An 18,086-nucleotide genomic window follows, 5' to 3' on the forward strand; every position below is an offset into this window, starting at 1 on the left:
AAAATCGTTCAGTTTACGGCACAGCAAGAAGCAAAGAAAATAAATTCTGTTTTCAAAAAATAAACAATTTTTCGAGCGACGACGGAAGTAATAGTGGCACAATGTTTGACCATTTCGGATGATTGGAAGTTCAACTGAGAATAAAATGACAGTGGCATCGTTAAATTTTATCGAATTGAATATAAATGTTATGAGAGCAAACAACATTTTTTTTTCTCGACATTTCTAGGTAACATGGAAACGTTGTTATAAACGTGAAATGTAATATCCTTTTCTGGTTTTCTGTGAAAGTACAATGAAAATGTTATTAAAAGGTATACTCTTTCAAATACAGAAAGGATCTCATCTAAAAAAAAGATGAAACGAGGAACAGGTCGTTAGTTTGAGATTTTTTTTCTTGATTTGAAATGACATTTATGTGAACGTCATATCCTCATTAAATTTAAATCGTTTCTTAAGTGTACACTAGGGTGTACCGATTTTGATTTTTGACAAATTGAAAATCCACACCCATTTGTCACTTGCGGAGGCTAGTTTTTAGTATCGCAAAGCTGTGCGAACAATGAGTATGTGTTAACACAATGAGAGATACACAATGTACTAAACCTACTTTCCCAGTGGAGCCGACTTAGATTTTGTCCATGGGCTGAAAGGATATTTTTATATCAAGTCTACTTGAAAAAATCCATTTAAGTTGATTCAAAAGTTGAGCGTTACATTGATAGCAGCCCTCTCGTATATCAGTAGTCGAAAATGCAACACTTCTGAGTTCACGATAATAAAAAAATCGTTCAATCAATTATGCTTTACTCAAACGTACAGTCTTTAACATTTCAAATGTGTCACTTTTCAATTTTTCTGAGAATTTCACAGTGTAATTGCCAATTCACAATGACATTCTCTGTAAAAAATGACAGTGACACATTTGAAATGTTAAAGACTGTATTCAGATCTAAAAAAGTAATGATGCAGTTAGATTAGTCTGACCAAGGTACGAATAAGTATAGGTGCGGATTAAGTTGCGAACATCAATACATCCTAGTCTTCATGAATATTTTAGAATTTCTACAAACTTCAATTTTTTTACATTAATAAATTTAGCAAACTTTGAATAGAATAATACAAAACAAAGGGCAATATCATGATCAATACCGGAATAAACAGCGATACAATTCCTCGTTCCTCATAGGTTTTACAGAAGCTATAGAAATTGGTATTGAAAAATGACCTCAGCCGGGTGGAGTCCACCCCGAATTGTGATTCGGTGTTTCAATCAATTTCTTTGTGTATCACAAATAAATGGAAAAATGAAAGAAATAAAAGACAAAAGAATGTATATCGACGGAGGTGAATTCTTTTTTCATATTTTCCCCACTTTGATACCTAAGTTCCGTGCAATTGAAGATGATAATCTCGATGCTACAATGAATTTTAGATCAATCTATGATTGTAACATTATGTGACAGAGACTGTACCTTCGATTCAATTTCATCGTTTGTTCAATTTAATGTAAATAGTGGAAAGGAATTAAGCTGCGACAACGGTAGCATTTAAACTGGGTCACGTGAAGAGGTCGCATTCATGGCGCAAACTTTTGGATACCATTCGTAGCCCATATGAATTTTAAACTTAATAACATTATTTTGATAATAATGTAACTTTTCAACAATGAGAACAAAAAACTTTTTCCGTTTAGTGTATCTGTTTTCACATACGAACAGTCATACACATTTAACGAAAATTTATTTATTATGTTAACTTTAACGTTGTTGTTGGTACAAAAATAAACTGGAAACACAATGTGAAAGCGCTTTTCGTTGCTATTTCATTTCGAAAAGTGCACAACTTTCTTTGTTATTTTTGTTTGAAATATTCTTATTCAGTGAATGGGAGTATATACAACAAAGCGCAAAAAGTCACACATTGGTTGGGGTTAAACTTTACTTTAAATTTGTAATAAACGATGAAAGACTTATTCAATGATGCAGAAAAACATGATGTTTGGAATCTGATAAGAACGGTGATACGGATGTAGAAATATGGACAAGTTGTATAGATGCTGGATGATTACTTTTTAGAAACGTCTTGACATCTGTTTTCGATAAAGATGGCAAAAATAAGCGTTTAATTCTGGTTAGTAACTTGTTATATAGACAGACGCATATTACAACAATGATGTACAAGGTATTGCATCAAAGACTAGGAATTAGTTTAAGCAAGAGAAGTAATAGATTTAATTTATTTGTCACTGAAAATTTAAAATATTTTAGCAATTCTTGGCTCGACATTGTACAGGCTTAAGCATTTCGACGAACTTTTTTCCTTGATACTGTGTATACTTTTGAAAAGTTCTGTTGTATAACTAAATGAACCATCAATCCACGCCATTAGTCGTATAAATTTATACGTCAGATAGAGCTTCTTTCTCCTTTGTTACGATCTGTCAGTTTTTCAATTTTGCGATTTAGTATGGAAATGAAAACTAAAATTGAGATATCTCTGCTGTTTTAAGTGGTTTTTCATATTTTTTTGGACAAAACTGTTTTAAAGTGTGTTTGGAATCGATGGGCATTAACAAAATAATAAAATAGAAAAAATATTTTCACACAATCTGTTAATGCCAATCGATTCCAAACACACTTTAAAACAGTTTGGTCCAAAAAAATATGAAAAACCACTTAAAACAGCAAAGATATCTCAATTTTGGTTTTCATTTTCATACTAAATCGCAAAATTGAAAAACTGACAGATCGTAACAAAGGAGAAAAAAGCTCTCTCTGACGTATAAATTTATACGACTAATGGCGTAGATTACAATCCGATTCCGTACGTATATGCATGTACAGTATATCGTCTACATCACATGTGGATTGTGGATTTAACAGTGCATGAGTTGGATTGTGGATTGAATATCGCATGGGTTTTATTGAGTTTGTCAGGCCTAATAATTCTCCCATAACTCACCACAAAGCTGAAATTGATTCTTCCAAGTTTAACTGAAAGTAATATTTTAAGCACTGGAACAAGAGTTTTAAAATTTGGCATATAGAAATAACAATATTTGCAATGTCATTTTCTGTTGCGAGTTGCGACACGTTCCAAGTTCAAAATTTATCGAACGGAACTTGTAAAAATTTAATAAAATCTCAACACTTTCACAACAGCAAATTCACACATTTTCCACTTAAGAAATACGCTTCTGCTACACTACATGTATCGTCCTATATGCTTCAACGCATTCGATTCTGAAAATGAACAAAATTTACAGAAAACTAAACTTTTCAACACGAGAACGGTCTGGCAGTATTTTTGTGTACAATAGTGTACGTGTATGTTGTACATGTGTTACAATAGAAAACTACCAGCACCAATTTCATTTGCCAACGCAATACATTTCCTTTTATGGTCCATTTGGCATAAGTTTTAATGAAGTTGAAATATAATAACTTCGGAACAACAACACAGCCACAGTATCGGGTCGTTTTTCTATCCTCCGTTTGATGTACGAGATTACGAAAGCAGCGAATTTATTCGCAGATATATTCTGTAAATTACATTTACGCTTTTTGTATGCTGTCACTAAAGGATTTTATTGAAGGACATTAAATACGTTCTCGTAACACATTTGTTGCTCGGTTTATTATGGGCGATTTTATAGTTTTTAAAGATGCATTGAAACAATATAAAGAGTGGGAATTTATGTTCATCCTTACTCTGGTTATATTAAAATCTTTGTGTGGTCATTAAATCGAAATGTTGTGTGGTTTATGGGTTTTTATGACCTTAAATCCTCTAATATACTGTTGTTCTTGAATTTATTATTTACGTACGCTCTCAGTGGTATATCTACGTTTCGAAACAATTATTTTTATGTGAGAACTTTCAACAAATTGAGCAAAGTGTTGCATGCGATGTAAGCTGTAGATTATTGATGGAATTATAAGGAGCTGTAAGAAGGGTTCTTGTAAACGAGAGCATATAATATGTTAACATGACTGATTCTACATAACATTGAATTAATAACAAATTCCCGGTAAATTGTATGGAAACCCTTCTGAACGAAGACAATAAAAGCATTTCTGAAATTCCATTACAATTTCACTCGAATTGTGTTCCCTCGACGAAATAAGCATGACATACGTGTCATTCATTACAACTTTAACAACTTCTCCAAACTCATTGATACCCAATAAATAAAGTCTAGACATTTATGATGTATCTTTCGTATGCCACTTAATAATTCAATATGCCCAATAACGAAATTCCAATTTCACAGCCCAGTTTTCAGTGAAACAATCACATTATATAAATAACCCGATTTTCAATTTGAAATTCAATTTAACCCTCTTCAGCATACGAAACAAATGACCATCCCTATCAATAAACAAAACTTTGCAATGGAAATTTTTCTTTTACATCGAGGCGACGATAGTGAATGATTCTGGCCCAATAGGGCGCTGTGTTGTTACGAACTAGTCGTTTTCAATAGAATGAGAATTTTGCACAACGATAAAACGAACTTTTGTCATAGTTTGGCAATAATTGTTAATTGCCATCAATTATGTTACAATAATCGAAAAACTTTTGTTTGAGCATTGAAAGTTTAAAAAAAAATATCTGTGGCGCCATATAACGTCAGGTCATTCAATAGCATTTTGGGAATCGACGTTTCAAGTATGAAAATATGGAAATTATGGTAGAAAAACGTTCTCAACACCATTTCTACAAAAAAAAAATGTTTTGTAAATGAACAGAATTCTGATAAAGATGATTTAATATCGTGGCAAACGTCCAAAACCTAATTTTTATTCTGGTTTGGATTTAAATATTATTTTAATGCAATTACGTAAAGAGCAGCACTAAGGCCGGGTGCAGAAATGTCGCATTTATAACGTCTTGCGGCGTGTTTTGTTATAAGGTTGGTTTTGAAATAAGCGAATAGGGTAAAAAGTTTTCTAATGTTTCCGTTTCGTTTCGGATGCAGATAAACCATTGAAAATCCGCCGCAATTAAATTTTTACCTGTGTGCTCATAACTCAGTGTGGATGAATTTTAAATTCAATTAGATCTATATGCCCCGAAAGTACATGAAATTTCCTTTCCAGTAACACCTCACACGACCTTCTACTTTTCACGTAGCCGGAGTCACTTCCATAAAAAAAGTGCACTTTATGGTTTTCGATAACATCCATTACCTACACAAACATCAAGGCTTTTTTTTAAATGAACGTCGTCCTGGCATCTAGAGACCAATACCTATATCTAGGCATACATAAAAAAAGGACTGTAGCTCGCACTCAAATTTCGAGACTATTCGCAATCTCACTCTCTGCGAACAGTGCTTACCTAAAAAATCCACTGGAAAATGTGTTCGATTTCAGCGGGCTGTTTCAAAACACAATCCATCTTAATCCTTCTGATGCGACACGCTGTGCGTCTGTAAAAGTACTTCTTTAATATCACACCGTCTGTTTGCGACAAGTTTGAAAGAGGAATGTGTGATATTCTTTGATATTGTCTTAGCTAAACGGTCGACTATTCTACTATCTTTGTTTTTACATGTTTCACGCACGTGTCACCACTTTCAGATTGTACTTTTATACAAATGTAATGGGTTTCCTCACATGGAAAGAGTAAGCACCATTTTATAATGCAAATGCAAAACTAAATGTCGAATATGTTGATAATAGAGCTTCTAAGTAAAAAACGAGTTTCTGCATACCAACTTTGCTTAACCTGAGACAAAAATCTCAGGGACGCAGATTGCAAGAACCGAATTCACACCCTCCGACTTTCAAAAAATGGCTCTTTGAAACGACAAACAGAGCTAAAGCTCTTTCCTTGCCCATCAGGTAAAGTGGGAAAAAAGAAGAAAGAAAAGCTGTTTCGACCTCGAGAGCTAGCGGCGGTCATAGGTCAGAGTGGACCATCTTCAGTTGCTTCCGCTAGCCTCTTACAAAAGACAGCAGCAAAGCTTTACATGAACAAATGTCGGATAGTTTGCATTGAGACATGGATGAAAACTTGGGAGATTGTGGAAAGCTGCAAAGAAATCACAAAAAAAATGCAGCAAAGAAAAGTAAAGAATTGAGTTTGAGCTCCAAAAACAAAAGTAAAAATTGTTCACGCGTCGACCTACGAAAATATTTTCCGCATACTTAGGGTAAATAACTACTAGTGATAAAATTGATATCCACAAGAAAAATTGAGAATGGCGATACCTATGGCTTATCGTATCAGGTTTGCAATTCAATTTCATTTTTCTAAATATTTCGTAATAACCTCGGTAATAACTCCCGTTTCAAATTACAACTTGATGTATCCCCTCCATATAAAGTCTTATTCGTGGATGATATTATTTCATTTCAAAAATCACTATGAAAATATTGATTTTGTGCATTTAGGTGAATGGTATGAATTGAGATTGTATATAATACGGTACAATAACCAACATTGATAGTTCTCGTATATTATATGAAAACAGAAAACACAATTCAACAGAATTGAAAATTCCAGTGTCACATCCAATTTAAAAGCAATTTCACCTCAATTTCAATTTGAAATATCACCACCACCGATGAACCTAAACCAAACCGAAATAACAAAGCTAAACCTTTAACAATAAGATTTTGTTTGGAAATATTTTTTTTGTATTCTTCTGCATGATGTGATTCAAATTTTTTGTGTATATTATGTTAGTTGAGTGGCTTCCGTTCTCTTGATTTGAATCTGAAGTCGACTGATTTCCTTATAAACCTGTTGAAAATGGATACTTTTCATTGGGGATCAAATTTATTTGCAAAATGGAATCATATCAAATCAGATTTTTGTTTTATTTTCTGTATTCCGTTTAGGTTCCGACATTATTCTAGCGCCTATGGTGGTATTCGTCTATCATCCGTACCGTGTTACATTGTCGAAATTTTATATCGTCGATTTCGAAATGGTTAAATGGATTTTGTTATCTTGTATCAACCCATATTAATGCAATTGAACGGAATAAATTAACCTAGTGAAATCTATGAAGTTTTTCATGTAATTCTGTTTACAATATAGACATAGACATAGACAATATAGATTTAAACAGATTCAAAATCTATTACTTCATTTGACTTGAATAATGACTTTGCTATTTAAGAAGGCACTACACAAAATTCATTGTTTCGTTTTGCCGTAAAATCGATTTATCTATGCTAAAACGTACCACCAGCACAATTATATAATTCAAAATAACTTTAAGTTATACATCACAACGTAAACTTAATTCGCCTTTATAATTAATAGAAAACTATCTTCTCAATTAACTTACTGAAACTTTTCTTTTTACAAATGTAAGATCATATTCCATCAAAATATTTAAATCTCCTGTCCAATCTTAAGTAAGATGACATGTTCTGTAATTAAATTTTTGATAAAGTTTCAGAGAAGGTATTCCAGAACACACAGAACAGACGACACATTCATTTACTTAGACAGAATGGTATCTGTAATTCGTCGTGTACTTGTATAGTTGAACAGAATTTAATAGTTTGAACGACTGAAAATATGTCGAGTCTGACATTTGTTCTCTTAAGAATATAGAACACGTAATAGTTCAATGTGATGCCTTTCATGTCAACCATGTATAGGATGTGAATGAAACCCTCATCAAGTATGAGCTCTGTCGAAAACTGTTATCAACTTTGTGGAAGAATTGAATTTGATTAAAAACTTAGTCAAACTTTAATAAAATAAAATTTCTTTTCGTTTTATGCAATTAGATGGGATAATTATGAGCCTGTAATAGTGATTACTACAACAAACGCAATATATAAATAGAACCGATATAGTAAAACGTTAATTACTATTTTCTATGAACAAATAAGTTTGTAAACGAACAATGGGAAAAATGGGAATTCTCATAAAAAATTTAGAATTTAATAAACTTTGCTTTTTTGCCAGTTTTTTGTTGTTGTTAAAATTCAACATCAACAATGGTTTATTTTTTTATGAATTTCTGTGTAAGCTTAAAAGTAGAGTAAAGTATACTCGAATTAAATATCGGTAGGTTATTATACAAGTTGCATGCCAATGTTTGTACAACCATTTTTTTTGCTATTCAATTTTAACAGTCTGATTCCCATAAGAATAATATCAAACATCAGAAACAACATACCAATTCATTATTATGGCTGCATTGAAAATGAATGGAAATTTATTTTTTTTAAGTTATATTCAACTCGCAAACATAATTCAAATATAAATCTAAAGTTGAATACTAATTCTGTTAAGTTTTCAGCATTTTTGAAAATAATAATTTTCTTTTCTTGGTGCGTGTTCTTTGATTTTTAAAAGGCGAACAAAATCTTCTGTGGGAATTCAAAGCTTTACTGTAATCTGAGGAATACAATTGAAATATAATCTATTTGATGCAGTTAAATGGGAGAAAATTTCTGGATACGATACGCAAACGCCAATTAAGAACCGTTTAGAATTTTGTTGAAAAAGTAACAAGATCGACTTGTTTGTTGCTATTTCGATCGGAGGAGTTTTTAGCCATTGAATTTATGAGATTTAAAAAAAATATATTGTTTGATAGCCTTGGAATATGAATTAGAACTTCAAAAGCATTTATTATAACCTGTGAGTAAAGAAAAGAATGATAGGTAAGAGGTATCTGAACTTGTTTGACTAATGCTGCCAGAACCTACACTTGACGATAAACGGATCGTCATTTCTTCAGATAAAATTAATTTTTCATTCAATTGGTAAAATTACGTTTACTAGTCTACCCGACTTTAACTTCTCTTTTTTCAAACATTTTCAACAGTCAGATATGAAATCTTGTACTTCCAGTGTTCATTGCTTATGTTTGTTCTGGCAGTATTTAACAGATGAAATAACAGTTTTCAATATTACCTATACTTATACCTATACCTGTACTTATTTCATGATGCCACTTTCATTACCATTTGTGATGCCGAGTTCATAACAACCGTACAAAATTGCGGTAAAATTGAGTTTTCGTTTTAATGATAAAATCAAGTTTTCTTCAGCGGAAAAATATTTATTGACCTCTTGACTAATGGGCTATTCATAAAGTGCGCACGCTAAAAATGACGAATTTCTTCCTCCTTGCACGCAAAGGTATGGACATTTTTTTCGACAATATATGGAGCGCCCGCTTTTGTCAAAATTTTCACGGAATGGCTTCAAGTAAAATTGCTTATTATTACCCGCGGTAAAACTTTACCTCTCGCTTTCGAGTAAATAATAAAAAGAAATGGTAAATCGATGAAAGGGCTTCTTTTGTGCTGATTTACTTCGTCCTCGGCTCGAATAAATAAATCACTCAACACACAAAGATTACCATTAGATGTCTTTCTGACAATTAAACTAAAATAGAAGTTGTAATACCTTACGTCATTGAAAATTTTATAGGCGAGTGTGAAGTTTGCAGAATGAGCCGAAGGCGAGTGGATACATCTACTCATATAAGCCACAAAATAATAATTTAGAGACAGATACTCCAATTAGAGTTTTTTCACACCACATGCTGCAGGAATGTAACCTCTGTTTTATTACCGCAGGCATGTAAATCTAGTTAATTTTATCTAATGCAACTGCAAATATTTTAGTGTCCACTTTATTAAAGAAAACATTTTCGAGTCTTTTTTTGCTGTTGCTCACAAAATTCCAATGTCGTTCATTTCCATTAAAAATGTAATTTTAATTAAAATCCCATCTATGAATTGCATGCATACACGTCCAGTTTTTATACGTGCATATGGTGACTCTAAATGGCCGAACGACAACTCAAAGGGCCTTGATTTAAAACGTAGATCAGGGCTTTTTTTTGCACAACAGAAACCACTATATGCGATTCACTTTGTAAAATCAGGTTGCATCATATCTATGTTACATTCATTTATATGTGCATTTGGACGTAAACTGTGGAACGATAACACAGCGTTTTTTTGTGTGTGTGTGCATTTACCTCCTGTGCATTCAATGTTCACAGCCATGCGGTGTACTTAGGGTGAGTTATTCTGTAATAACAACAAACTGAATGCATCATATAATGTCATACCTATATGTGTATGCGACAGTACAGTAACATGGTAGATTCAGAAAGTCCAAAACTGACAAGAATGCAATAAAAAGTTTTTTTTTTGTACATTGAACAAGAGAAAAATTAATAGAAGCATGTTGTGAAATTGTACACTGTCTAATGGATTTTTTTGAAAGAAAATTTCGTTTACCACGACCGACACATCACACATCAAGTGCAGGTGTACATTTAATTTTTGGCCGGGTTTTCCTAACTTGATTAAATGTTGACTTGCAACGGCATACGAATACTAATTTTGTACAAGAACCAGGTGGAAAAGTGTCGGAAAATTTACATTTTTTAAATTAAATAGCAAAATTAAAAAAAAATAATAATCAAAATGAGCAGCGTCAGCATTTTTTACTTTGAATGCGATTGAAACGTTGCAAAAATATATTCCAATGTTTTACCCCAACCCATTATTCACATGCCAAATGTAATTCAATATTTAATTACAAAATCAAAATCATTAAAAAGATCAAACAATTTGACGTATTGCATTGATCAATTAACTGCTTCAGCGAATTTGACTGTTGCGGTTGAAGCAAATTTTATTGATTGTGGTAATAAAAACAATGGAAAAATTTTCTGCTATGGAAAAACTTTTCCGAACAATTATTTCCTATTACACGAGCAGCTTTACGAGGATACTTTTCGGTAAAGACCAGAAACACCAAAATTATTCAAATTTATAATTCCACTCTGCATAAAAATTGTTTCCAAGCCACCCCGTCGAGGTAATAAATGAAAAGAATTTTTATAATAACATACCTTGTGCTAGCCATGCATATACAACAATGTGGTCGTCTTTTTTTTTGTTATAAACTGGCAGAAAGCAATGTAACATAAAAAAAAATCTTCCCCGTCATTAGATCTCATGTAAAGCACATTAATCGTGTACTTTTTAAATAAAAATAAATTTCAATGTTACCCAACAGTGAAATTATGACTCATGAAAAGGTACGCGTAATGGACATTACATTGAAATAAAAGAGTCATTAACAGGTGCGCTAGAAATCAAGCATAAGAAATTTTAATGAAGAGCGTTCGCTTTTTCGGTAATAAATACACCCATAGGAACGAACGCAATAAAAAATTTAAAATTATATTTGAAGAACAACACGTCGCAAACAGCAATATATGTATCTGATCACGGTGGAAATGACAAGTTTAACAAGTTAAAATTATACTTAAATTTCAATACTGCGAAACAATATCGAGACAAAGCATTTCGCTGTAAAAAAAATAATTGATCCCTGAGGACCACACGAAGCAGTCACTCTGATAATAAAAGTATAGATCTAAAATTGCACTCCAACATACGCAACATGACATAAAGATTCTGCTTTTTATCTTTGAAACAGCACTAAGGACAAACTCCTTATTCCCATCAAATAATTTTCTTGTCATTTAATGAGACATAAACATCAAAAGATTACAAACTTTTGCTTATGTATACATTGTGAAATGTGTGAAATGGAAAATGTATTATCTTTCGTTTCTTGTTGCTTTTTAAGCGAATTTTAATCATGGAGCTTTTTGTTGTCTTTTTTTTGCTCTGAACTTTTTGGTGTGAATTGACGATGCGTAACTTTGACTGTTTGGGTATTTTTCCCTTTTGGTATATATATAACTACCGTGCTAACGTAATTTGTAAAATCAATGGGGTGGTTTTGATGTAAGGTAAATTGTCGTTTTTTGTTGCAGAGATGTATAAACAGAGAAGAAAATATTAAATTTATCGCTGAAATTGAAGGAGATCATTAATTCTAACTTTGAGATACTTTTTACGCGGTTCTTGTCGTTTTACGATGTTTTTATTACCGTTAAATTGATGCATATACAGTGAAGTGGATCGATACCATACATCTCCACCTACATTACAGAAACTAATTTACAGTTAAAGTCAACCAAATTTGCTTCAGCTGTTTTGCCAGCTGCTTCACTCATTCAAACATACGAGGCCACACACATACGTATTTTTATGGGAGTTATAGTTGCATGCTAGCGTATGGTAGTGCTATATACAACTGTATAAACAGTGTCTTTGTATGAGTGCTGGCGTAAGAACTGAAGTATTACTTTTGTTAACGTTTTCTGTGTGACGAAATTTTCTAAAATCTTGGAAAATTGAAGAAAAAAAAAGTGCGGGAGTGTCATTGTATTTTAACTCAAAAACTTTACACTATTCGACTGAAAGTTCGCGTAAGATTTTATTTTCTCAGTGTCAACTTCAATATCAGAATAATTTTAAACGGAACGAATCACTTAGATCACACAGATTTGTCATCAAGACATCCACTTTATCTATTTCTGTAATTATAAATATTGCCGCCTAGGTTTCATGCTCATATTCACTTTGAAATAATAAAAAAAAATCTGTGCGAGAGAAGTAAAAAAAAACACTCACCTTCACAGTAAGCCGTATGCCAAACGGCAGATGATGTCACCAGTAAGACTGTGAATAGCCATAATCCATTCTCCTTGTCCAACATTTTTTTATTCGGAAACTAGAAAATTATTGGAATAAATTTTGCACCAATGATGTCTTATCAAAATGATGATTTCATTACCACCACACACAAAAGAAAATCAACAGAAAAAATATTTTCTATAATCAATTATTCACTTCGTGAAACACATTTCGGCGAAAAGTTGAACAATTTCCATTTTTCAATTCACTTCACATTGACATATAACTATATTTGTTCATATAGAATGGAATTGGGTAATATTTTTTTTGTGTTGATGAATGTTCGGTGAAAATTAAAGCAAATGAGCATAAGTCACCGTTACTGTGGGAGGTATATAACCCGACTTATATATTGTATTGATTGCACACGAAAAACAATAAAAAAAATCCCGTACACTGATTACGCCGATATTACACGTTATAACTGATCGGATAAATGAAAAAAATGTGCAATTCTTCTTTAACAAACTCTCTCACCCGACGACGATTGGCAAAACTGAATAAAAGATTATTAAAGTGAAAGAAAAAAAAAATTAAAAATAAATTTCTGTTACTATATTGGTGATGATGCGAATACGCCTGCAAAGTAGTGATCGTTATTAACAGAGTTTTCGTTATGTATTCACAGCGCGCAGATCTTCGTTCGATTTTCCTTAGTTTCCTTTGGTCGGTTTTCGAATACAGAGACACAACATCATAAGTTGCGTTTATTTATTTATTTCTTTCTATTTTATGCTTTCCTTCCATTCGATGGAAACATTTCGTTTTTCATGATCGTAGGTTTTTTTTTTAATTCGGAAGCTAGAGGCCGCATCTGAAAATAAAAAGAGGAAAACGGAGAAAATTAGTTTTTATTTTATGGTTGTGGGTCAACAATGTCTGGTTTGTCATTTTCAGTTGCGGAGAAGTGAAGTAGATTACATAGAGATATGTTATTGTATGATAGTTTTATGCATGATTTATGTGATGGAATAAATGTTTCGCGTCTGCCTACGGCTTTTTAAATAAATAAATAAACGAAGAACAAGTTCGTTTGGTGTGTGATGTAAATAAAGTGAAGAGAAAATGAGTTATTGAATTGGGTTGGCAACTTGCTGGATGCTTAAATCATAATTTTCTTTTTGCAGTTTTGTTTTCTGGATACATCGTGGCCGCCTTAATTAGGGAATGCAATCTCGGGATTAATCCCGGTACTAATCCCGGAAAACTCCAGTACCGAAAACCGGTTTTCACCAAAAAATACCGGGATTTATCCCGAAAGATTAAAATTAAATAAATTGAAAATTTTTAGTCGGATTTTTAGCATTTACAAAGCGATTTCGTATGGCAACAGCTTTTGATGATTAGACAGGAGTTGAATTTTATCGAAAATGGTGAGAATCTAGTGATCAAAAGCATATGACAAAATGAAAACGTGTTAACTACGCGTTTACAACGCATCATAAGGTGCCTGAGCTTTGATTTGGCATGGCTACATACATTTAAGCGAGCAGATGTTGTACATATCAATAGATAAGGTTCCAGGTATTTGCCTACACAAGGATTGATTCACGCCTTCTGTCCTGAGAATCTTATACAAACATCGGAATAAAGTCCAGAGATGAATCACTTTTTAAAAAAGTCGCATCATGAAATGGTCTTAATGTACATGATTTAATATTCATACATATTCATGAGTGTAAACTACTCATCAAACCGACTAGCGTAGAGTTGAGTAAAGTAGAGTAGAGATGGCTTTTTCTGATTGCGGTTATTTGTGTCGTTCAAGATTTAACGGTGAGACGCTGCAACACTTGTGCTTTCTTTGAGCGTTTTTCAGAGAGAAAATTGACGTTGCTAATGTCATTAGAAATGAGTATATTAAGGTTTGTACGTTAAATTTAAGAATTTGTCAAGTCCGTAGTTAGGAGGAAATTTGCTGTGATCCTTTTGGGATTTAGAAAGAAAATAAAAATTTTATACTAATAGGCCAAAAAATTTTTTAAATTCAAAAAATTCTTTACTTTCCTCACTGGCATATTTCTAACTTTTCATTTATCTTGCATAAGTTACTAATCAAAGAAAATCTAATAATTAGCAATGTTAGACTTAACATTTGTGTAAGTTGAAACGAAAATGTCTTTGCTTTTGAAAACTCATGTAGTTTCATAATATTGCACACAGCCCGTCTTGTAAAACCACCCTGACTACAGGACCCAGAGTACAGACTACATTGTAAAGTTTCAAACAAAACGACGATAAGTTTTTTGAATTCTGCTTTTTAAAATTTCTTCTTAGAAATCCAAATTTTTATCAAGAAATAAGTCATTTCGATTTTTCTTTCCAATCCCGAAAATACCGGTATTCCCGGTATTGATACTGAATCAAATCCCGAATCCCGGTTTTGTAAAAACGGTCCGGGATTGCATTCCCTAGCCTTAATAGGGACCATTCAAAAATTACATTTTGTGTTTAGGAGGGGAGAATAGACGGATAAAATCGTACGCAACAGCTATTTTCATATGATGTGTATTAATTGACATTTTACATAACAGATGTGAAATTTTCAATCCGAGGCGAAGCCGAGGTTAACAATACATAGTATGCATAAAATTCCAGTCCTAACAAGTTAGGAACAAGATTGTATGTGGCAGTTTCCACGCTCAGTGAGAATTCACAATTTGTACTAACACACAGGGACTGTCGTACTAGTGTTAAAAATATACATTTACCGGTATTTTACAGAAATTTGTAGCGGATTTTTGGTTGCTACCGGTATTTGGCGTCATTAATCTTTTGTTTTCAATGTAAAATAGCGCGCAAAGCGCTATTTGTATACCAATTTAATGCACTTTAGTAGCGGTTTGATCGAAAAATGTTTGCCTATCGGTATGATGTTTTGGATTTTTTTACTAAGGAAACGTTCGGAACGGTGATATTTTTAATTATTTTATATTAATTTTTCAATCAAATTTAACTTAATCTGTGATTAAAATGAAGTTTTGCCCTTCTTCTTATTTTTAAATTAAGTAATGGTTCAAATTTAATTATGAAACTATAAGAAAACACCTTTGCCGTCGATGACTGCATACAATTTTTCTCACTTTAGAAACGTTCGGAACGACGATTGATTTTGTTGTACTTGGCAGATTTTGCATAAAAATTTAGATTTTTTTGTCTTAATATGAAGATTCATCCTCATTTATCATTAAGAAACAGTTTTCAAATCATTTCCAATGTTTGCAATATCTTTATTTTGTATTGAAAAAACACCATGCACGAAAATGTTACAAAAGAACATGCCATGTATATAAGTCATTTTACAAATTTCACTTTTACGCTATAGTGCGTAACTCTATATGTACCCCTATTTACGCATTTCCTTCGATCACACAGCTGCACATAACAAAACATTTTCGTACACATCGGAAAGGTCAAAGACTTGTTATTTTTCACGTTCTTAATTTGTGAAAGGCTCCATCGCACCATATTAGAAAGATGAAAGTAAATGATTGTAGTTTGGGGGTGATGGTATCAAAATGTGATTTATCTTCTGTCCATTATTCATTTTCCCATTGTTCCTTTTTTGTAACATTCTCAGAATTCTGCGGTTCTCTCGGTAACCCCTTTTTCTTTGATAAAGGACATACATGAACATAATGAAGGCAATATTGTGTCGATATGAGTACTAGCCCTACTCACGTTAAAAAAATGTGGTTCAGATCCTTCGGAGGAATGTCGATTTCGTTTCATTATCGGACACTAAACAATTCTCTAGAACATCATAATTGACAAAGAATTGTTTCTGAGTCGCGCAACGCAATCGAAAATGCATGCGTTTCTATGCGTTACCATGCGTTTCTATGCGTTTTCATGTAAACTTTGAATGCGTTGCGCGACTCAGAAACAATTTTTTGTCAATTATGATGTTCTAGAGAATTGTTTAGTGTCCGATAATGAAACGAAATCGACATTCCTCCGAACGATCTGAACCACATTTTTTTAACGTGAATAGGGCTAATGAGTACAGTATGGCATCTAATAGGTTTTTTTTAATTCAAACGTAATATTGTTGTAGGATATTTCCTGTCCGATATCGGACAAGCGGATTTCATTGTCATCAATTCTTTATTTGTTCAATAAGTTGAAAGTAAATAAGATAGTTTGTCGGTTACACACATATACGCATCTATCGAATCTGTATTTTATTTAAATTTCAAAACCTTTCGTGAAAACTTTTCTCTGCTATCATTCCATTATCATCTCTATAAAATGTCTATCACCAAACCTATCTCCATGTATTTTATCGTTTCAAATAGACAAAATTCCCTTGCCCTTTTTTCTCTATTTTTTTTATTTCTTAATTCATAGAATATAAAACCGATTTTTTTTTGCGTTAGAATAATTTATGGGAACAACCGCCCTATTCATATAAATACTAGTGTAACCCAGAAAGAAGAAGAAGAAGAAAAATACGATGCAAGGCATACAAAAAAGAACGTAGCACATACAAAACAACGGAAAAAAGCGTTTCTCAAGGAGAAACACATAAACAAAGTAGAATCTCCAAATCCTAAAAACGAAATTTTCCGAGATTTCCAACAATAAATTTATGTTTATTGTTTTCTACATAGAAGCCTATGAGCCAAATTCTGATCGCAGACATACAGACACATTATCCGAAGCATAAGAAAAACATTAAATTCCGACTCATGGAGTAATAATATAACAAGAATTTTGGTGCTGTACTGTAGACTGTAGACGACGAAGTATATACGGGCAAAATTATAATACATCAGCTGACGTTGAAGAGGTATATTAATATTAGAGCTGAGAGAATCTAACAATTTCTTTTTTCGCCATTTTTTTTGGATTATATAAATTTTCGTTTGCCTGGCTAGTACAATATGAGATTTCTTTTTTATTATTCCCTTTTTTTGTTGCCTTCATTCTCAAAAACATATTTAATTCATTTTGTCTTTTCGGGATGTTTATTTGTTGCAATCAAAACAACTTTTATTGCCTGGTGCGCAATGGGATGGATGTTAATTTTATTGATTATTATTGAGGCATGATGGTTGTTACAACTTTTTTTTTCGTATTCTTTTTCATCTGTTCGACTTAGAACGTTTCAAAGTCATCAAAATTTTTTGTTTTATTATTTAAACTATGTGTGCCATGTGTTGAGACATTTGTTTATATCCGAAGTTAATTCAGTTTTGTTTTAATGGTTTAACAAAACAAAATCTCGAGAGTGCTGGTATTTACAAGGTTGTGTAGCATGACTTAGCTTTTTCGATTTGAGAAGAATTTTCTGAGAAAAAAAAACTTTAAATGAAAAAGTTTGAAATGGAACACATGCTCGAAAGTGTATAAACACAGAAGATAATGTAAGTGGACGAAAACACATGAGACCAAGTTCTCTTCAGTCTAAGATTTCTCCCTTAGAGCATTCAGTGAAATCGAATTTATTGAAAGGAAGACTCGAATTCAGGCTGAAGTCACACTCGCAGATAATTGTAAAAGTTTTTTTTTTTTGAAGAA

The 18,086-nt window shown here is 32.5% G+C and overlaps 1 protein-coding gene across 16 annotated transcripts in view; it reads right to left on the bottom strand.

Annotated features, from left to right (window-relative positions):
- LOC119071130 (hemicentin-2) overlaps positions 1-18,086 on the bottom strand; it is a 144,916-nt gene that overhangs the window by 86,950 nt on the left and 39,880 nt on the right. For 15 of the 16 annotated variants that reach the window (XR_005086598.1, XR_005086599.1, XR_005086597.1 and 12 more), the window contains exon 2: positions 12,501-13,377. Coding sequence is in view for 13 of the 16 variants with exons in the window: in XM_037175808.1 (XP_037031703.1) it covers positions 12,501-12,585 (85 nt within the window). In the remaining 3 variants the exon portion in view is untranslated. The remainder of the gene's footprint in view (positions 1-12,500; positions 13,378-18,086) is intronic. The other variant, XM_037175804.1, reaches the window with a different exon arrangement.

This window comes from Bradysia coprophila (assembly GCF_014529535.1).
Source record: "Bradysia coprophila strain Holo2 chromosome IV unlocalized genomic scaffold, BU_Bcop_v1 contig_144, whole genome shotgun sequence".
In the NCBI taxonomy this organism is placed as follows: domain Eukaryota; kingdom Metazoa; phylum Arthropoda; class Insecta; order Diptera; family Sciaridae; genus Bradysia; species Bradysia coprophila.